This window comes from Rhinatrema bivittatum, chromosome 6 (genome assembly GCF_901001135.1).
Source record: "Rhinatrema bivittatum chromosome 6, aRhiBiv1.1, whole genome shotgun sequence".
NCBI lineage: Eukaryota > Metazoa > Chordata > Amphibia > Gymnophiona > Rhinatrematidae > Rhinatrema > Rhinatrema bivittatum.
In genome coordinates this window covers 87,118,952-87,141,015 of record NC_042620.1, presented here as the reverse complement: position 1 = coordinate 87,141,015, position 22,064 = coordinate 87,118,952, and the positions used below count along the sequence as shown (strand labels likewise).

At 41.5% G+C, this 22,064-nt stretch overlaps 1 protein-coding gene across 5 annotated transcripts in view; it reads right to left on the bottom strand.

The window, feature by feature from the left end:
• The window catches only part of TANC1 (tetratricopeptide repeat, ankyrin repeat and coiled-coil containing 1), a 408,770-nt gene that overhangs the window by 143,271 nt on the left and 243,435 nt on the right, over nt 1–22,064 (bottom strand). For all 5 annotated transcript variants that reach the window (XM_029605548.1, XM_029605546.1, XM_029605545.1 and 2 more), the window contains 2 exons: nt 15,272–15,397; nt 798–1,079 (listed from right to left, as the gene is read on the bottom strand). In XM_029605548.1, the coding sequence (XP_029461408.1) occupies nt 798–1,079; nt 15,272–15,397 (408 nt within the window). The remainder of the gene's footprint in view (nt 1–797; nt 1,080–15,271; nt 15,398–22,064) is intronic.

The following is a 22,064-nucleotide window of genomic DNA, read 5'->3' as shown; positions in this document are numbered from 1 at the left end:
GGATTATTCTCATATTTTTATATCCCTTTCCTCTAAAACATTCTTAGGGGGGTCTATGTAATAAGCTGCGCTGATTCTATCTGGAGTTTTTACTCGTTTTTTTAGCAAAGGTTTTTCAGAGCTAACCTTGCTCGGGTATGTAATAGGAGCTTTAGCGCTGAAACAAAAAACAGTGCTAAAATAACCCACAGAAAGCTTATGTGATGCAAATTGCAGGGTAATAAGCCTTATTAGCTATTACCCTGCAATGCAAGGAAGCGCATTAGTGGGAAGGCTATCTAGCGTGTCTGGTTTTACCATGGGAAATGTAATGCCTAGTCAGAGGCAGGCATTAGACTTCCCGCGGGCCAGCCCAGCAAGTCCATCTGATGATGTCCCCCGTGTGTGAGGACTACCATCCTGCTTTTCCTTGGAGAACTGCATGTGCTTCCAGGAATGGCATGGGGTAATCTGCACAAAGCCACAGTTACAACCTTTAAACAGAAAACCTGCATGAAGCAGCAGGTTACCTCCATCTTGCTGGCTAGACTGGATGGGCCATTTTGGTCTTTTTCTGCTGTCATTTACTATGCAAGATACGACACATTAGAATCAGGTATATGAACTGGTTACTGAAAACTGCCATATACTTCTCAGAAACTGTATAGTATTCCTGCACAAGTATGCTTCAGGATAAGGATTATGATATCAGTCTACACTTCAGTCTTACTGACAATTTACAGATGTGGTAAGAAGCTTGCAGACAAGTACATGTTAAGCGTTCTGTAATTCGTGCAACAAGTTAATGAGTGACATACTTTTTGGAGATGAATTGAGGCTATTTGAAGCAATCTGTCTCATGCGGCTCCCATGGCAGCTAAGTGCTACTAGCTTTGAAATTATAGCAGTTTTCCCAAATCCTACATTGCCAACAATCATAGCCCCCCTGTCTTCTACCAGCTCTGTGTTCTTCAGCTTTTCATCTATAGTCTGAAAGAGCCAGCTCCTTCCAATAAAAATAGAGTCTGTTGTTATGCTAGGCACTTCAAACAATAAAGGCTTCAGCATAATGTCTTGTGGCTTGTAGGGGACAAACCGTGCTGAAAAGTAGATGAGAAAAAAAGTTTATTAGAAGAGTATTCACTAATGCTATTTCAGTAGCAATAGCAATTATAAAATAGACAACATGTTGACAATACAGGAGTTTATTAAACAAAATTAAGGACATGCTAGAGACAGCAATTGCCTTTTCATTATAAAATATGTATGGTTATAGAGAATGTTAGGAAGTACAACAAAATGATGGAAAAATATTTATAATTTTGATATGCAGCAATTGCATCTTTGGCACGTACTGTACATGGCAATTATGGGCCCTATTTACAGGGAATTTTTTTCTTACAAATCTAAAATAGGGAAAACCTTGAAATACAATATTCGTAGTCCATATTTTTAGTTAAATGTATCCATTGCCCATCTTCCTCCATTCCTTCATATATAGCACCTCTACATGGTATACATGAAACTAAAGATAACTTTTGCTCTATTCATATTTCTTCCAATAAAAGTCTTACATGTTCTCCTGGTGAAAAGCTGAGTAAAAATATGAGTGCACAGCCTGATATTCAAAAGTCCAAGGCACCCAGACTTTTGAATTTAAAATGTTTCCTGGCTCAGTGCCTAAATGTAGGCAACTTAAAAGGGAGATTGATCAGGGGCACAAATGCAAGCACTCAGCAATGATTTCAAGCACTGGGCTTTTTTTATATCGTGCACGAATGATATAATATACATGAGCATGAGTGCGCATACTCCTATGTATGCATATATGGGTACATGTGCACATATTTGAAAATTATCCTTCCTATGATCAATTCCTAAATATGTGGTGGAAAGTACATCTTTACTTGAAGAAGCTAGTAGCTTAATGACTAAACATAAAAATATAATGGCATATAATTTATTTATTTATTTTATTTTTAATTTTTTATATACCGAGGTTCTTATAGAGACTACAAATCACTCCGGTTTACATATAACAATAAACTGCCCAACAAGATAAGGGGCTTTACATAGAACAGTGGCACATATGTAACAATATAACTGGATGACAATAAAACATAATGATAATAAATATTATAGATTAACATTGTAATTAATAAAATTGTGTAATATAATCTGTATAATTTAACTATTTAACTTGGATATAGTGACATATTAACCATGCCAGATGTAAATAAGATAAAATGAGTTTTTGAATTTTTGAACTTAGATATTGTAGTCCAGTTGCAGAGGAAAATATAAATAATAAAATAAGACGAATTTTTAGAACTCAAAGATTGTAGTCCATTTGCAGAGACCTGAAGGTAGGACTTGGTACGGTGACCTAAATTAGGGGATGCTTCTTATTTGGGAAGGCTTTCCGTCTTGGTAGGATTGAGAGACTGGGAAGGCTTGTTGGAAAAGAAGAGTCTTTAGTCTTTTTTTGAACTCTTGATGATTGGGTTCAAGTCTTAGATTTGGGGGGAGCATGTTCCACTGGTGGGGGCCTGCTAAGGATAGCGCTCTTTTGCTCAGTGATGATTTTACTTGTTGGGCATGCAGTGTTCCTTTGTAAGCGCTTCTGATTGGTCTAGAAGATGTGTACGGTTGGAGTTGAGAGCTTAACGTGATGGGAGCTATTTTGTTTGTCGCTTTGTGGATGATTGTGAGTACCTTATAGAGTATCCTTTGTTTAATGGGAAGCCAATGTAGGTTACTAAGGATTGGGGTGATGTGATCTTTTTTGTTAGTGCTTGTTAGAATTCTGGCAGCAGAATTCTGTACCATCTGTAATGGTTTGATCGTGTTGTTGGGAAGACCTAGTAGCAGGGAGTTGCAATAGTCGAGCTTAGATAATATAATGGATTGTAGTACTAGCCTGGTCGGAGAAGTAAAGGAGGGGTTTAAGTTTTTTGAGGACTTGCAGTTTGTAAAAGCAGTCCTTTGTGGTATTGTTTACGAACTTTTTTTAGGTTAAGATGATTGTCAAGCCATGCTCCAAGGTCTCTGACGTCAGTTGAGAACATGTTATTAGCGTTTGGTAGAGAGAGGCTAGCAGAGATTGTGAGGGGATCTTGACAGACAATGAGCATCTCGGTTTTATTGGCATTCAATACTAGGTTGAGGCTTGAGAGTAATTCCTTAATGGGTTGTAGGCATTCGTTCCAGTAAGTGATGGTTTTTTGAAGGGATTCTGTAATTGGGAGAAGGATTTGAATGTCGTCTGCATAGAGGTAATGGGTAAGCTTGAGGTTTGAGAGTAGGTGGCAGAGAGGGAGGAGGTAGATATTGAATAGGGTGGGAGAAAGTGAGGATCCTTGCGGGACTCCTTGCTCTGTAAGGATTGGATGCGATTCTTTGTTGTTTATCCTTACTTTGTAGAATCTGTTGCTTAGGAAGGAGTGAAACCATCTGAGAGCTGTGCCTTTGATCCCTATATTAGCTAGTTGGTCTATAAGTGTAGTATGTTTTACCGTATCAAACGCCGCAGAAAGATCAAGTAGAACCAGCAGGTAGGATTGTTTTTTCTCGAGGTTCACGAGGATGGTATCAGTGAGCGATAATAAGAGAGATTCGGTGTTTAGTCGTTTTCGGAAGCCATATTGAGCCGGGGATAGAATGTTATTATCTTCCAGATATTCTGACAGTTGCTTGTTGACAATTTTTTCCATCAGTTTGGCGATGAGTGGTAAGTTTGCGATAGGTCGGAAGTTAGCTGGGTCTGATGGAGAAGCGTTTGGTTTCTTTAGTAATGGTTTCAGGATTGCCAATTTTAACTGATTAGGAACTAAGCCTTGAGACAGGGATGTGTTGATAATTTCTGCTATTGGTTTTGAGATGGTGTTTGGTATGGCAATGAGGAGATTTGTTGGTAATGGGTCTGATGGGTGTGAGGATGGTTTGAGTTTTTTGAGTGTATTTTCAATCTCCAGTGAAGAAGTGAGTTCGAATGAGTCCAGGCTTGTGTTTTGTTGCGGCACTGTTGTAAGATGGTGTGTTAAAGTAGGGCTGTTGGATGTAATTGAATGGGTAAGGTTAGTGATTTTTGTCTTGAAGTAGTTGGCTAGTTCGTTTGCTTTGTTGAGAGCTTGGTGGTCTGGGATAGTGGGCGGAGATGGTTTGGTTAAAGAGGAGACGTAAGAAAAAAGAGCCTTTGAGTCGAAAATGAAGTTGTGTATTTTTTTTGCGTAGAATTCTTTCTTTGTTCTAAGGATAGTATTCCTGTAGGTGTTGAGGTGGGATTTGTAGATGGTTTGTGTCGAAGTGGTTGAATTTTTTTCCAGCTTTGTTCTTTTTTCTAAGAGATTGTTTAAGGGATTTAAGTTCGGCTGTAAACCAAGGTTTTCTATTGTCTAATGTAGGTTGTATGGTTTTGGTTGTAGTTGGGCAGATTTTATCTGCAATTGTGTTGTTAATATTGATCCAAGAGGTGGTAGCAGTTGTTGCGTCTGTGAGGTCAAGTTGATTTAAAGCTTCGGACATCTTTTCACTGAGTATGTCTAGAGAGCAAGGTTTCCTGAATTGGATGGTGGATTTGGTAGTGATTTGAGGTGGTGGGTTGTTGATCCTAAGGGTTGTGTGGATGACTCTGTGGTCTGACCATGGAACTGGTAAGCAAGTGGGGTTGGTGTGAATGTTGAAGGGTTCGTTAATAAAGATAAATAAATATAATATTAAACAATGTCTCTTTAGCACAGTTACTCATTAAGGAAAAAAAAATCAGTAAGACTTTGGACTCGTAAGGAAAAAACAGTTTTCCCCAACAGAATATTAAGTCACTACACAGTTCCAAAAAGTGAATTTACTCTCCTATAATGAATGCTTCTGTTATGACAGCAGTTTAATGGAGTTGCACACAGATCACATGACCTGCATCGTGTGTACTGTCATGTCTTGACAGCTTTCCAGAAAAAATATCTATGTATGCACAGAAAGGGGACCATGACACAATGGACCAATTGCCACTGAGTTTAACAAATCAAAGAACGTGATAAAAAGCAAACTGAATAGATGAGGCTGCTGTTGACTCCATTAGTCTGCAAAGAGTATAAACACTACAGGTACACAATTTCACTTTCTCTGATAAGTAGTCTCAATGGAGGAACACACATGAGAATAGCTAGATAAAAGCTGCCTTCAAATTTAAAGCAAGTAGGGAAAGCATGTAGATGCATGGCTTCGGGAATTCTTTCCAACAAATCTGGTTTGCGGTGGGGGTATGTTTGGGGGTAGGGAGATATGTGTTGGGGTGGAAGTACAGTATGTGCATAAGTGGAGGAGCTATGTATGGTGGAAGTGTGTTTGGGAATGGGGGAGTGTATCTGGAGGAAAAGATGTGTGTGTGTGTGTGTGTGTGTGTGTGTGTGCGGGGGGGGGGGGGGAGGTTGGGTGTATAGGCGATTGTAGAGGGGTCATGTATTGGGGATGTGTTTATTTGGTGGTATGGCTGAGTGTAGGTAGCAGATGTAGTTGTGATGGAGTGTGGATTATTTGTGAATGGGGGTTGTATGTGTATTTGTGGGGTATGGATGTATGCATTTATGTGGGGGGGGGGGGTGTTGGGGGATGGATGTGTGTGTCTGGGAGTGCTGTTGAGAGGTAATGTGTGGCAGGGTTGTGTATGTAAGGGTGTGAGGATATGGATACATAGATGTGATTGGGGCATGCAAATCGAGAAGCTGTATCTTATTTTCCCTGCACTTATGGAGGAGAGGCATAGGTGTAGATGTGCTGGTGGCAGGTATGTGTGCATGTGCACATGCGAGTGGAGGTGGGTCTGTGCAAGATATGTTGAAAAAGTGTGATAGGCATTTGAGGGCATGTGGAGTGTGTGTCTGAAATGATAGTTGTGTGGTGGTAAGGTATTTGTGTGTGTACTTTGGAGGTGTTGGAGAGATAACTTTGAAGGTCAACCTTTGCCAGTTGCGTCAGTTATTTTTTCCACTGCTTATCTACTTGTGTTGTTCTGGGTCAGTACTGAAAGGGTATGGGAGAAAGGGCCGGCAGGGTGTGCTGCTTGGAATGGAGCACTGGTCGGATTTTTAAACAGTTGTAATATTAGGTCTCTAAAAGTACTGATCCAATATTTCTGGCCAACACCGTGTACATCACAATGAGAGGAGATTGCTACAATGGTCATTGTGCAAACATGCCCAGTGTTTAGGGCAAGGTCTGAAAAGTCAAGTGGGTTGGGAGGAGGATTTGCTAAATGCATCAACACTGGCACATCAAGGTTATTTGAGAATGATCAGAGTCATGGTATTGGCTATCTCCTTTGTGATCTGTTGCAGTGTAAAACAAGGACATTGCCTCTCAGTGGATCAACCAAAACAAATGACTTCTCAAGGATGAGAATCAAAGAGTCTGGATCATCACACCTCTGGAATTTGAGGCGGCTCAAGTCTAGCATGGAAAGCCAGGTGAGCATACAATTAGCATGAACCAAACAAACCCTACCTCTGAGTCTAAGTCTGGGTGGGAGATTTATGCTTATTTATCATATTTATTTTTTGTAACCTGTTAACCACTTTGGGTCATAATTTTTATCACTAAAATAATCTTATAAATATGAAATGAAATAATAAAAGTGTTATGATTGTGGACCCTTGTTTCGGGGTAGCAGCTGCCGCGAAGGGCGAGGTCTGTTGGACCGTAGACTTGCTAGAAGACTTCACCCTGGAAGCACGTGACCCCCCCAGGAGGAGCCCGTAGGGGTCCGGCCGCTGGGACTTAGGCGACTCTTCTGAAGACTGAAAGATGTCTGGATGCAGGCGCCTCCTGCAGGTCGTGGGTTCCAGACGGCTGGCACCTCCAGCAGGTCGTGACAGTTTAAGGATGGGTTTCCAGAAGAGTTCAAATTCAGTCCAGAAATCAATACCTCAGCAGGATCCGAATCTGGTCCAGGGTTGAAGCAGGAAAAGGGTCCGCAGCCGCACCAGGATCGAGGCAGGAGAAGGGTCCGAAGCCGTACTAGGATCGAGGCAGGAGAAGGGTCCGAAGCCGTACCAGGGTCAAGCCAGAGAAGACACGTCCACCAGTCCAGAAGTCAGCAACAAAGAATCAATCCACAGAGCAGGGAAGAAGGATGGACGAAGAAGCAAAACCAGGAGCCAGGAACCACTCAAGGCAGGAACCTCAATACTAAGGCAAGGACTGGATGCTCAGCCCTTGCCTTAAGTACAGGAAGCGTAAGGAGGAGCTGCAAAGGGAGCCATGACACTTCCTGTCATGACCCCTTTAAGAATTTCAGTACAGCTGCGCGCGCGGCCCTAAGAGGAGCAGGGGGAGGAGTCAGCTAGCCGCGGAGCCATGCTGCCGGCTCGGCAATGGCGGCGGTGAAGACGCGAACAGGCAGTGCTGCCTGCCCTGCAGATCCCCGAAGTCAGCCCCGGCGATCCGGGTGAGTCCCTTGCTGCCCCGGGTCTTTTCCTCGTCGCGGCCGACCGCGGCCGGCGGCCATGACACCCGGTCCCGGTCTGCCGCGACCGACATTTCTAACAAAAAGGAGCTGAAGACTATTTTAACTAGACTGGACCACCAGCAGAGTTTCCTGGGTCTTTTTGTTCATGGCGAACATCAAGCTGGATTTAAAGGGAACAATGAGGAAAGTTCAAAGTCTATATTTTCAGGCCCAAACTGCTCAAGGCAATATCCTCAGGCAGATGTAACATCCAGAGAAGTTATGATTATTTCAGAGACAGTCATAACTCTTGGCGATGATCCGTGATGAATATCTTTTAGACATATCAGAAAAACCTCTTAAAGCCACTGGCCTGCTTCATGAACAACTTCAGGTAGAAAAAGTGAAGATGGAAGAAATATTCTTCAAGTAGACATCTTCACTGAAGAAGAAACAAGGGGAGGGGGCAAGCCTGACAGAACTCAGTAAAGCGCAGGCTTTGCCTCGTGAACCTTTTCAGTCTATATCAGAACTAATTCTAGATATATAGTCGACTTTCCAGGGAGGCGGGTGGGCATTCCATGGCTAATTCATCCTGCTATCGAAGGAAAACAATTTATGGTAGGTAAACTTACTTTTTCTGTCGATAAGCTGTCTCAATTATCCAGCCAGCAATATTTTGAGGACCCAGAGGTTCTTGGGTATCTGACACCATGTTTCCAAGGAGGTCTGGATTCTGCCCCCTACTAGAACCAAGGAGTAAGGATTATCTGAAGGGATCAAAAACTGGGCCCAGGCTTGGGATGGGCTAGCTGTGGAGATTAGGCTGATGGCGTTCACGCTGCCAAGGTTTGGCCAGAAGCGGCAGCTGATGCTGGGCAAGAACAGGCGCTAGATGATATTGTTGAAAAGACTGGTAGGGATGTCTGTGGAAGTTTGACTGTTTATAGACAAAGAAGGAGCATCTCAAAGTTGAGGGCTGTTCAGGAGTCTTCGAGAGAGATTGGACGGCTACATTCTGATATTCTCTGAACTTTTCACTAACTAGGTTATCTCCTAAACAAGGGAGGTCTACCAATTTCTTGGGGACATCGTCATGTATGCTACTTGCTCAAAGCCACGCCAAATGTCGAGCTCCAAATGAGGCTGAAATAAAACTGAACAACTCAAACAGAATGGAGGTGGTGATGGATGTACACTTCCGCATCCAACAGTGGCTGGGAATAAATAACTTCTATCATCAGCAGCTTGTAGAAAAGGCTTTAGCTTCTAAATGCAGTTGTGAAGATATTGCACCATATAAAATTGATGGATAGATATTCTAGCAGTAAATATGGAGCTCTCAAAGACTTTCTTGTCAGGGTTGTCCAGTAGTCTGTGGTCCTTTATTGAAAGTGAGTTTGAGCGAATTCTTGTCTTTTTTGCATTTTTCGTGGCAGATTTGACCACTACAGAATAGTGTCGCAGATAAACGACACTGAACCCTGAAGATTTTTTAACTCCTTATTTCAGGTCAAGTTTCCTAGCCATAGGGATCCCATATTGTCATCAATAATATGTTGAGAACTGTGGACTGGAATGGCCACTGGTTCCGACAGGGTGTCCAGAATTTGAAGAAGACTGAGGAGTTATGAGCAGGGTTTAGTCTTTATGCACATGGACACCGATCCCATCTTCTCCACAAACTTGGAGTATGTCAAGGCCTCTAAAGGCAAAGTTGATTGGAAGGATCCGGAAGTGGGTTAGAAGGTATACCAGTAGAGTCTTCTTCTGAACCTAATGGCATGGGCTCATTTATCAAGGACTCCAATGATGAAGAGTGCAAACCTGAGGAGATACCCTCTGACCGATTAGACTTGGCTGCAAGTGAGACGATGAAGAATTAAGGGTTCTAATGATGCACTCAGGCCAATAGGTGAGATCGAGACTCCAGTCTGAGGGATCATCACAGTAATGGTGGAGAGGAGAGGCTGGATAATTCCTTATGACTCCTTGGTGAAAAGAAACTTCTCACCAAAGCTGCAATTTGATCAAGTGATTGACATGTCCTCTGACCTGGTGTGAGTGGTGGAACATCTTCTTCGGAAATAAGATTGGATTTCTGCATCTGAATACATGGTTTATGGGAGGCTTGTGGAATTATGGCACATACCGAATCCGATGGTTTACAAACGAAGTTTCTCTGCCAGCAATCTGGGCAGAGTGACAGCTCTTGTTACTAGAGGAGAAAAAGGTAACATGACACCTTTCATCACCACCGACCCAGGATGGGCTGCATATAGTTGTGTAGGTATAGCACAATATGAGCTGGGTTTTGGGCTTCATGCATTGACAGTTTAGATAGAAGGAATGCTTGGATGCTTTGGAAAAACGTGGCTTTGAATGCTTTGATGGATATTTAGCAAGTAGTGTTGAGGAAATTGGTGCAGAATGAGGATGTTGCACTGATGCAAGCATTGACTGCATTGGGATTGCTGCTTATGTTCTTGTATTCTACATCATGGGATTATGCATCAGAGGACTGACACACTGTGTGGTCGGTGTGTGGAACCCTCAAGGTGTTATCAATGAAGCATGGGTCTCATGTATCGAGGCCTTCAATGATTCATGCATCAGTGCATCATGCGTCGCGTGCATCAGCGGGCTATGTATTGAGCATCCCGAAGCAATATAGGTTGAGTGCTTTGATACATTGTACTTTCAGTATGCTGGTGGTGCTGATGATGGCCACTTTAGCAGTACCAATGCACTGTGCTCCAAGTGCTTATATTTCTTCAAGGCAGGCTTCAATGATTGCTGTTGCTTCTTCTTCGATACAGGGAAGAAGCAACCCTCTGAATTCGGCCTGCGCTAACGGGAGAGTCTTTTGAGGAATTCCTGCTCAGCTCTTTTCCCATTGAGGCAGATGACGCTGCACTGCAGGAAGAGGATCTGTTTTGACTCCAGAGAGATTTATGCAATTCCTCAATCCTTATTGCCCTCGAGTGTTGGGAGCATAGGGACATCCATCCACAGGTGTAACAATAATTCTGATCAAGTTCCAACAAGCACAGCTCATGGCCGTGCATGAGGAACATTAACATGCCACAGATGCAATTTTTAATCTGTTCACCATACACTTTTTCTTCTGGTATGACATGAGGAGGGTAAGGACTCTAGAAAAAATGTTTTGGTTTTTTTTTTAGTTTCACTGAAAAGCACTGTTGTGGATGCTGCAGAGGCCTGGAGTCAAATAGAAAATGAAAGTATGGAGGTAGAATGATAATATTCAATAGTTTACATAAATGTGAGGAAAGTGAGCACACATCCATGCTAGTGCTGAGACAAAAATGACTGAGGGAGGGTCACATGGAAACATTCACTACTAGCTAGCAGAGATGAGTCCATTTGGTGCCACCGAATGATGTCACCCACATGTAATGGCTAATTCAGCCTGCTTATCAATGGAAAATATATGAGAGTTATATTTTGCCATTCATAGTTAATGATGTTTATGCCTAATGTGTTTTTTTCTTTTCAAATACATAATGGCTTGGATTCCCCAATTTGTGTGGACCTAATGGGACGTCAACCATATTTGACTAATTATTTTTATGCTTTCTATTTGTTTATAATAAATATAGTGACTTTGAAAAGTATTCAGCCCCTTAAAAAGTCAGCAGATTTGTGTGGATTACAAATGATACTTATACAGATTGTTCTAAACAGTATGTTTATTTCAAACCAATATGTTCATTTTAAATTTTCAAAGTCAACAATTCATTATTTCTCTGTATTTTTCTCGTAAAATAAAATTAAAAACTGAAAAATGCTGCTTGATAAGTATTCAACCCCTTCAGATTAGTACTTGGTGGAACCACTTTTTGCTGCAATAACAGCTTTAAGTCTGTTTAAGTCTGTTGGAGTAAGTTTCTACCATCTTTGCATACTTTTTGGGTGTGATTTTTGACCATTCTTCCTGGCAAATTTGCCCCAGGTTATTCAGTTGACTGAATAACACTTATGGACTACAACTTTCAAATAGTGCCACAGATTCTCGATTGGATTGAGATTTGGACTTTTAACTTGGCCATTGTAGAACATTCACCTTTTTGTTGTTTAACCCACTGTGTTGCTTTGGCATTTTGCCTGGGATCATTGCCCTGCTGAAAGGTGAACTTTCTCCCAAGTTTTAGTATTTTAGCAGACTGAAACAGGTTGCCTTGCAGTATCTCCCTGTATGTTGCACCATCCATCTGTCCTTCAATTTTAATAACATGGTCAGTCCCTGCTGAGGAAGAGCATCCCCGAAACATGATGCTGCCACCCAGATACTTTCCTCCCAGCAGTAATGGGCTCTGTTAGGTTTGTGCAACTCATAGCGTTTTGAATTTTGGCGAAAATATTCCATTTTTCATCTCATCTGACCACAAAACCTTATCCCGCATTTTAGCTGGGTCACTCTGATGCTTTCTGGCAAACTCCAGATGTGCTTTGATGTGGTTTTTCTTCAGTAAAGGCATCTTTCTAGCCCAGCGATTCTCAACCAGTGTGTCGCAGCTTCCCAGTGTCCCAATGCCCTGGTTGGCTTTCCTCCCTCTCCTCCATTGCAGTGAGATGCAGATATTCTTCCACTAACACTGCTGCTGTTCTGTCCAGGCAGGAACGACAGCAGCGTTAGTGGGAGCTGGCAACATCAGTGGCATGGCCCTTTCTTCTTCCCGCCCCCCACAGCTCAGAACAGGAAGTGATGTACAGTGGGGTGCATGGGAAGAAGAGTAGGAGAGTTGCTGCATAAAGTATGGCGTAGCACAATCAGCAATGGGAGAAAGAACAGAGTTAGCCCACAGAGCTGATGGAATTCTTCATTCTCAGGTAGCAGGGGCTGGAGAAGGATGAGGCTACTGCATCTGCCATTTGGGGTGGGGGGGGGGGTCATGCGTGAGAATGAGCAAGAGGAAGAGAGAGCATGTGCGTACGATTGGGAGCTTGTATGTAAGAGAGTGTGTTTGACAGTATGTGTCTAAGCGAGACAGCATGTGTGTAACAGAGCATATGTGTAAGTGAGAGAGAACGTGTGTGATTGAGAGAGAGACTGGTCTGGGAGGATACATGTTTCTGTGAGAGAGACAAAGAGAAAGACTGGTCAGGGAGGTGACTGGTGTGCGTGTGAGAGACAGAAAGATTGGTCAGGGATGTGACTGGTGTGAGAGAGAGAGAGAGACGGGTGGTGTATAAGAGAGAGACTGGTTGTGGTGTCCAATTGGTGTGTGTGTGTGTGTGTGTGTGTGTGTGTGTGTGCGCGTGAGATTGGTTGTGGGCCCTAAGGAAGAGGACAGTGAGGACAGAACTTCAGCAGTCACTGCTGCTTCTGGTATGTACTTTTATCCTATAAGGGAAAGGAGTAGGAGAGTTGCTGAGAGGGTAAGTAAAGGGAGATTTTTAAGGTTATTTTTCTTGATTGACTGCCATTAATTATTGGGTATTATGAGATGTGTCTGCTGTTTTGAAATACTTTTTGGTATTTGGACAATTTTTAATAATTTTTATTAATTTTTAATTGCTGGATGTTATTCTGTTCATCAGCTGTTTTTTTGGGTTTTTTTTGGTTTGGTTTTACAATTATTTGTGTGTGGATCTATAGTAGCTTGGTTTATTCTGTTTTCCTAATAGGAGGTGTAATAGTGTTTAGGGCCTGGATTAATATTTGTAATGTTGCCATTTCATAGATAGGGTTGTTTCTGTTTGCATTCTATAATGCAGGTGTAACTGCAGATAAGTTTGTATGCATTACTACAGATCCTGGGACTATGTTAGGTACTATATTTCTCTTTCCATTTCTCCAGGTTTGCATTGCATGCAGAGTGGCTTTTTTGGGTTTCCATTCCTGTTTCTGTCTCCATATTTATAATTTGTGGTCTTTCTGTACTTGGTGAAGGTCGGTTTTGTGTGCGACCGTGGTGAGGTATTTTTACTAGCATGCAGGCATTTGTATCAATCTATTTGTTGTGTTTTCTCAATAGGACATTCATTGGTGGTAAATTGTCTTTTCATAAGAAGGGCTATTGCGCCTGGTAATAGTAGGAGTTTGTTTTGCTTTTACTGAGATGTCATCAGAATATCTTTTTTGTATGGCGAATTGTACAGGTAATGGCCTAGTTCTGCTCTGCACCCATTGTTGAGGGTCGAGGGGGTTCCTGTGGATGCAGAGTATATGTTTACATTTAGCCCTGTGACTGTCACTTGTTCAGAATGTCACGCATGTGCCCCGACCGAAAAAGTTTGAGAACCACTGTTCTAGCCACCATCCCATGCAGGCCAGTTGTATGCAGAGTGCTTTATATGGTTGACTGGTGCACCTCCATTCCAGTCTCAGCCACTGAACTCTGTAGTTCCTTCAAAGTGATTGTTGGCCTCTCTGAGCTTCCCTTACAAGTCTCCTTGCTCTGACGCTGAGTTTTGAGGGACGGACTTGTCTAGGCAGTGTCTGGGTGGTATGATGCAGCTTCCATTTCCTCACAGTTGATCCAACAGTGCTCACTGGGATATCCGTGCTCACTGGGATATCCAAGCACTTTGATATTATTTGTAGCCTTTTTTATCTTGTGCATACCTATAACTATCTTTAATTTCCTTAGAATGCTCTTTGGCTTCATTTTCACAGACTTTTATACAGAAAAGCTGACCTTTTTTTTTTTTTTTTTTTTTTTTTTTTAATGATTCACAGGTAGAGACCAGTTGTAAGCTGACTGTTAGCATAATATCTTTCATCAGTGTAAACTTGGAGCTTCCACAGCACAGGGGTTGAATACTTATGCAAGCAGCATTTTTCAGTTTTTAATTTTACAACCATGTAAAGAAATAGGGGGTAATTTTCATAAGGATTTACACGTGTAAATGTAACTGCTATTGTAGCAATTTTTCAAAGCCATTTACTTGAGTAAAGGACACTTACGTGAGCAAATCCTATGGACAATTCATGGCATATATTGTAGCAATTTTCAAAAAACCCACTTACACGAGTAAAGTGCATTTACTCGAGTAAATCCAGGTTTTAAGTGAGTAAATGCTTTTTAAAATCAGGCCCATAATGAATTGTGACTTTGAAAATGTACTTTACGAGCATATTGGTTTTGCAATAAATATACTGTCAGGAACAATCTGTGTAAGTGTCATTTGTAAGCCACACAAATCTGTTGACTTTTCAAGGGGCTAAATACTTTTGCAAGCCACTGTATGATCTATGTCATTGTTATTTCAAGATCTGGTTTCTTGATTTGTCTCAACACTTATTTTGACAAACTGTGCAGACTGTTTTGTAAAACTTTTTATAATATAATATAATCCCTCTCTGAATAATAATGTAAACTGCAATTACTGTAATAGCACATCAAAAGGCAGTGGATCATGCCCCCCCCCCCCCCCCCCCAGCCTGTTCCCTTCACTCTTTTCACCCACAAGCCCAACCCACCCACCCACCTGACCTGCTTACTCTCCCTCTCTTTCTGAGCTAACCCGCACATGCCAAACTCAATTCCTTTCTCTTCTGGCTCCCGCAGTCATGCAGACTCCTTTTCCTTCTTCTGATCCACAGACTGCAGCTGATGCCACCACCATCTCTTCCTCTTTCTTCTTCCTGCCCATGCAGCCAGGTCCTACATGCACAAAATTCTACAGAGGAGAATGAACTCACTCAGTAGTAAACCGAGTGGCAGATGGTCCTATGTCATACTGGCCCCTTTTCTGGAAAGCTATTCAAATGGTCCTCTAACGATGCATGTGATCTATATTTGTACTCACCACTGAAATTTTGTTTTCTGAAAATTATACACAATCATGAATACAAACACACACACATAAAAGAAAACTTACCTTTGATTTCCTGCTGTGCTCTATTTCCTGCAGTACTATGCCAAGGTAATCTGATTGAGGTCCGTAGTGGAGTATTTCTCTGACTATCCAAATAGCTCAAGTCTTCAAGCTTGGTTGAACTTGTAGCTGTGATAAAAAAAAAAAATATATATATATTTTTTACCCCAATAACAATTAACTAAACTGAACTGTTTAAAAATATCTAGCATTGATAACTGCCTTTGTTAAACTGATTTCTTAAAGACAGACAGGCTTTCCCTCTAGGCCAGCAATAGGCATCTGCAATCCTCAAGAGTCACACACATGTCTGTTTTTAGAACAACCAAACTACTGGGCTCTTGAACCAAATATATAAAAATATATCAAATCTATACAAATATATCTGTGAATATTCGATGTGGTCATCTTGAAAACCAGACCTGTTAGTGGCATTTGAGGACCCAAGTTGGTTCCTCCTCCTGTTTTAGGCAACATATATACTATATAAGCAAACAAAAACACTTCTTCAGTTTAAGCCTTGATTTTTCCTGTCAATAACATTATCTTTGACAAGCATTAGAAATATATAGGAACACACAATTTTAGTACTTTTTTTTTTTTTGTAAATTTAAAATAAGATGGTAACTTTCAAACCGGCAGTAGCACATACCCAGATATGCGTCCATTTTGTAACTTGCGCACACATTATAAGATAGCCTGGCCAATGCACGTGTGCCCAATTTTAGACAGGCATGTGCCTAGGAGTGTAAATCCCGATTCTACCATGTAAGTCAGGGTATTTTATAACGGGCACGTCCATGCCATTGCCAATTTCGCCAGTTCGTCCCCCAATTCGCCCAGTTATAACAGCTAGATCCTCCAACCCTTCCCTGGTTTGATAGCCTGCATGCCCCCATTTATCCCAGACCCTTTAAACCTGGCAAAAATAGCTAGTTTCTTTGATTTTATAAGTTACACCTCCTCCACAGCAGAAGTAAAGTTATGAGGCAGTGGACCTGGGCGCACGCCGAGGCCCTTATGGATTTACGCGTACATTTCTCAGCCATCCCCCGAATCGCTCATGCCCTGCCCAGACCACGCTGCTTTTTTGAAATCAGGCGAGATGTGTGCGTAGCAGGAGATACGCATCTGAGCGGCTTTTAAAATTCAGTGGGCGCACAAGAGCACAACTTGTGTGCACATCTCCCGATTCTGGCACATGCCGGGCTTTTAAAATTCTCCTATAAATCTGTAGGTGCTTCATGTACTATCTGCATCTCCAGTACCTCCCATTGTTCCCTTTGTCCTGTCCCAGAATCTTCCCAGTTTTGGGACCCACATTGCAAGCTTGAACATTTGCTTCAGCTTTGTTCTGCATTTCTACCTCTTGGAACTCGTCTTTTCCTACCACTTCTCGATCTAAAAATACATTCCTGTTCCTTTCTGGTTTGTCCTTTTTATTGGTTTTAGAATAGTTGAAATGGATGGATACATTCATAATTCTCAATATAAATGTAGACCTCCAAAACCCCCTTCCCCCCCCCCCCCCCCCCCTTAATCCTTCCTTGGTCTCCTCTGTACCCAGATATTAAGATTTTCGATAGTCTTCTTTTGCAAGAATATCAGTTCATTTTTTAAATGCTGGTGTTTCCAAAACTGAAGCGAAATTAAAGCTATTCTATATTTACCCCAAAACGTTTAATTAAGTGCTCTACCCTTTAATTTATCCATGGAGCACTACAGTCAAGTAATTTACCTTTCACTCAAAAATATGTTATTATCTGACTATTATTTTGGCAAAGATTTTGTGAAACATTTATATTACATAAATTCTAGCCAATAATTCATTATATACCTATATTTTATTGACTTTCAGGAACAGCAAGCTAGATTTGTTATCCATATCTCTAAGCAGCAATTGGCTAATGTATTGTGTACAATTTTGGTCCGTTTCAACCCTGATTCTGCATTTGACATACTGCAACAAAGCTTAGCAGTATTTTTAAAGCAAGTATGAGAAATGCATCAACAAGGTACTCTCCCCTTTTTCTCTAGAACACTAAGAGAATTAAGTGCTGTAAACACAGGAAGTCCATTAAAGCACATCAATCAAAAATTGTTCATTCTGCCAATTCATAATGCCAGGAAGCTGCTTCATTTGGTCTAATTGTGATTTCTTTTGTAAAACTGGACTCTAAAATTAATATAAAATTTGTAATTAGTTATATTTTAAAGAAAGTATAGTTAACACTTCTTGAAAGCATAACTTAGGAAATGGTGAAATGTGTGTGTAAAAAAAACCACAAAGAATGCTAATTTAATAAATATTTAGATTGTGTTTAATCACATTTTAAAAAAGTTTTAAGTAGTTTATTTAGAGATGGGCAAGAAGCACTCCCTGTTAACTTTAGTAAATAATCTTGGATCATGAAAACAACCCATTAAGGCTCAGGGAATAAACTAGGGCAGAGTACAGGTGACAGGTATAATGCACTGTAGGTGGGAAGCCTGAAGACCTTACCTGAGTTTTACTGTATAGCCTTCAGGTACAATCTTAGCCTCGGACCGTTAAATGAGTAGAAGGAAGAGACCATTTTAATTGTTTCAAAACTAGACCATAAATCTAAAGCAATATTGGAAAGGGATTTGGGAAGTATGTTCATGCTGGATTTGCCACATCCGGATTGCCCTAATCAGGATTTTCTCAGGCAAGTGTGCCGTTTTAGGTAGAATACTAGTTTAGATGTTCCCAAACCTGTCCTGAGGGACCCCCAGCCAGTTGGGTTTTCAGGACACCACAATGAATATGCATGAGATAAAATTTGCATGCTGTGGAGGCAATGCCTGCAAATTTATCTCATGCATATTCATTGTGGGTGTCCTGAAAACCCGACTGGCTGGGGGTCCTTCCAGGTCAGATTTGGTAGTATCTGAACTAGGGCACAGTATTCTACCTAAAAAAGGCAATGCTTACCTGAGAAAATCCTAATTAGGGCAATCCTGATGTGGGAAATCCAGCATGAACCAAATCCCTTTCCAATATTACTTTAGGTTTACAGTCTAATTTTGAAAATTAAAATACCTTTGTATTTCTCTCAAAATACTGTAAAATGTTTCACTTGAAAACTGTTCAGTGTATGTTTTTTATGTTTACATAGCAATAAAAAAAAATTAAAATACTTATACAGTAAGTTTAAAGCCCTAGACAGGTGAAACAGGGAGAAAGAAAGCTGTCTGTCCTCCTCATAGGCACAATTTAAAAGCAAACTCAAAGAGGTGATACAAACTTCCATACAGTTCTTAATTTGGGACAAAACTTATTCCACATTAAATAAATGTACTACCTATGTACAGACAGCCTGCACCACACAACTGAACAACCTGCCATAACTCAGAATCTTGCTCATGAACAATGCTCTAGATACCTACAATGATCTCGCCCTTCTACTCCTTTATTGGTTAGAGAATAAGGTGAGGTGTACTTGAAGGCTACAATAAAACTCAGAGGCAAGTCTTCAGTCTCCTCACCTACAGTGCAGTATACCTATCACCTGTACTCACATCACAATTATCTATATATTTGATTTGTATTCTACCTTTCAAGCACTTCAAAGCTGATTACATTCAGGTACTGTAGGTATATAGGCTCTTGATCTCTGCTCCACTGGCAATAAATACTAAACCATTAAGAAACATAAAAGGGTATAATCTTTAGACAACTGTGCTTCATAGACATGTTTAATTCAACTGCTTTCTACTATTGCCAACCAATATTCTGTGAGCAGACTGATATCGCAAAACAAGTACATTAAGCTTCTAGAAAATAAGCTGCTAAAAGCCTTAGTGGAATCTCTGGCACCACTTCTTGGTCTGGTCTCAGTTTCTACTGGTAAGATCCTGGAATCAATGGCTTAATGGGGTTTTGTTTTGTTTTCAGTTTTCACTCCTGTTACAAGAAAGTCTTGGGTAAGCATAACAAATAATTAAATCTGCTTAATTTGTACCAATATTGTGGGCCTGGGTCCATTCCATTGATGGACAGTTCATTTACAGCAATTAGTACAGTAGAGTGCAGTTTTGTAATGGCTTCTGCGTAAAGATATATTATATTTGTCATAGACCTAAGACATTACAAGAAGTCAAGGATAGAAAAAGAACTTAACTCTCCCCCAATAAGCAGAAATGAGCATGAATGGATCAGCAGATTTACAATGTCTAGTTAATACAGCTATAATCCAATGTAATTACTACACAACTATTATACAGGGACCTATGTAAAAAAAACTAACAAAAAAACCCAAACCTCAATTAGCCAAATAAAAATAGAAGTCTGTTTAGCAATATGGTAGATAAAAACACCATAGTGACTCAAACTGAAAAAAAATAAATAAAAAGAATTAAAGCAGTATTTCAAGCTGACCCAAACGTCAACATGATTGAAATGTTACCTATCAGTGTACAGTATTGCATGCAGTGCTGGTAATCCCATAGCACGTTGGATTTTCAGGATATTCATAATGAATATGCATGATAAAAACTTCTCTCATGCATATTTGTTATGCATACCCTAAAAACCCAACTGGTCATGAGTCAACAAGGCAGGATTTGAGAAGCCCTGCCCTAGAGTAGAAAATTATTTTAAATTAAAAAATCATGCTAAGCTTCTCCATAACTTCAGAACCTTCTTTCAGGTGTAACATTTCAAATGCTCTCTTAATACCCCTGTTGTATCTATTCATGGGATTGCTCATAGGTTCAATAGATGTTGTGAGCAGGAGGACAGTGGCAAATTCCCCAGTGGGACAGGACAGTACTTCAAGCCTAGTCACTAAAGACTACTTACTCTTCCTTCTGTCTTTTGGATAAAGGAACAGCTGTGATCAATATTAACAAAGCACGGACAGAATACAGAGAGAGCTGTACTATGCCCCTGCAGTGCCCTTTCCCCTTTGCAGCATGAAGCTGGTAGGGGTAGAGAGAACAAGGGACACTAACAGCTCAGAGAAGGAAATAAAATCCGGAGCTCTGACTGCTACTCTGCTGTTTCTCTTGCTCTGCCTTCCTCCTTTACTAATCAGATCATGTCCCCATTTGGGCAAACAAGTGCATGACCGGGTTCAGTCCTGTCCCTACATTCTCAGGGAGGAGGGCTGCTAGCAGCTCTGGTTTCTTCTGCAGCTGCTGGAGGCCACCATGAGGGGAACAGAAAACTCCTGCTCTCGGACACTGATCCTGAAGCTCAAAAAGCTCAACTGGCAAGCTGGAGAGAGAGAGGAGGGAACAAGAGATGAGGTGGACAGAGGGCTGGGAGGGAGTATGAGAAGCAAGGGTGATGGGTAGAGGGGTTTCACAGGGCTTGTGTGGTGGCAAGAAACCAGGAAGAAGTGGGAATAACAGGGCTTGAGGTGGGTGAGATATGACTAGTAAAGAGCTGGGAGGGAGCAAGAGTGGCAGAGGACTAAAAGAACATAAAAACTGCCATGCTGGATTAGACAGAGGTTCATTAAGCACAGCATCTTCTCCCCGACAGTGGCCAATTTAAATTGCATGTATTTGACAGATCCCATAAAATAGATCTAATTCCTGTTACTCACACCTAGGGATAGCAATAGCTTTATTTATTCTGCCTGGCTAATTAATTTATCAACTTTTCTTTCAGGAACTTGTCCAAGCCTCTTATAAACCATGTTATGTTAGCCACCTTGACCACATACTCTGGTAACAGATTCCATAGCTTGATAGTGTGCACAGTGAAAAAGTACTTTCTATGAAAGTACTTTGCGTTGAATCTGCTGGTTATTAGTTTCATGGAGTGTCTCCTTGTTTTAGCACTATTTCAAAGGGTAAATAATCCATCAGGACAACAATGTGAAGGTAGGCTTCAGATAGGTCCAGGGAGGTTAAGAATTCTCCCAGTTGTACCGCCATTATAACGGAGCGTATGGTTTCCATGCGGAAGTGTGGTACCTTCAGGTAACGGTTGACGGCCTTGAGGTCCAGGATGGGCTGGAATGTTCTTTCTTTCTTGGGAACGATAAAATAGATGGAATAGTGGCCAGTATTTTGTTGAAGCATGGGCACCGGGGCTATTGCCTTCAGTCTGAATAGTCTTGCTAGTGTGGTTTCCACTGCCAGTCTCTTGGAATTCCAGAGAGTACCCCCTCTCGAATAATAGTTAGGACCCACTTGTCCGATGTTATCTCGACCCATCTTTGGTAGAGAGGGCAAGTCTGCCCCCTATATCTTCTTCCTATGGATGGGTCTGTGTCTTCTCATTGTAGGGTACAGCTGGAGCCTACCCCTGAGCCTGCTCCCCTCTTAATCCGAAAGGAATGAGACCTTCCTGAGGGGCGAGGTGTTTGGGACTGTGTGTTCTTGTAAGGTCTAAAATGCTGTGATCCTCTGCCCTTATTTCTTCTGGGGAGGAGCGCTGATATATTCTTTTGTTCCTGTCTTCAGGTAGTCGGGGTACTGGAGATTCGTCCCATTTGTTGGCTAACTTCTCCAGTTCGCTTCCGAACAAGAGAGATCCTTTAAAAGGCATCCTCGTGAGGTTCGTTTTGGATGTCGCATCAGCCAACCAATTCTGAAGCCATAGTTGTCTTTTGGCCACCACTGCTGTGGCGACATCCCTGGCTGAGGTGCACACGAGATCTGAGGTAGCATCGGTGAGGAAGGAGACCGCAGGCTCCATCGTTTCTCCGGGCGTGGTTGTGTCTCTGGAGAGGAGCAAACAGGAACATGCCACCAATGCACAGCAGGAAGCAATCTGTAGCGTCATTGCTGATACGGCAAAGGACTGCTTAAGGATGGC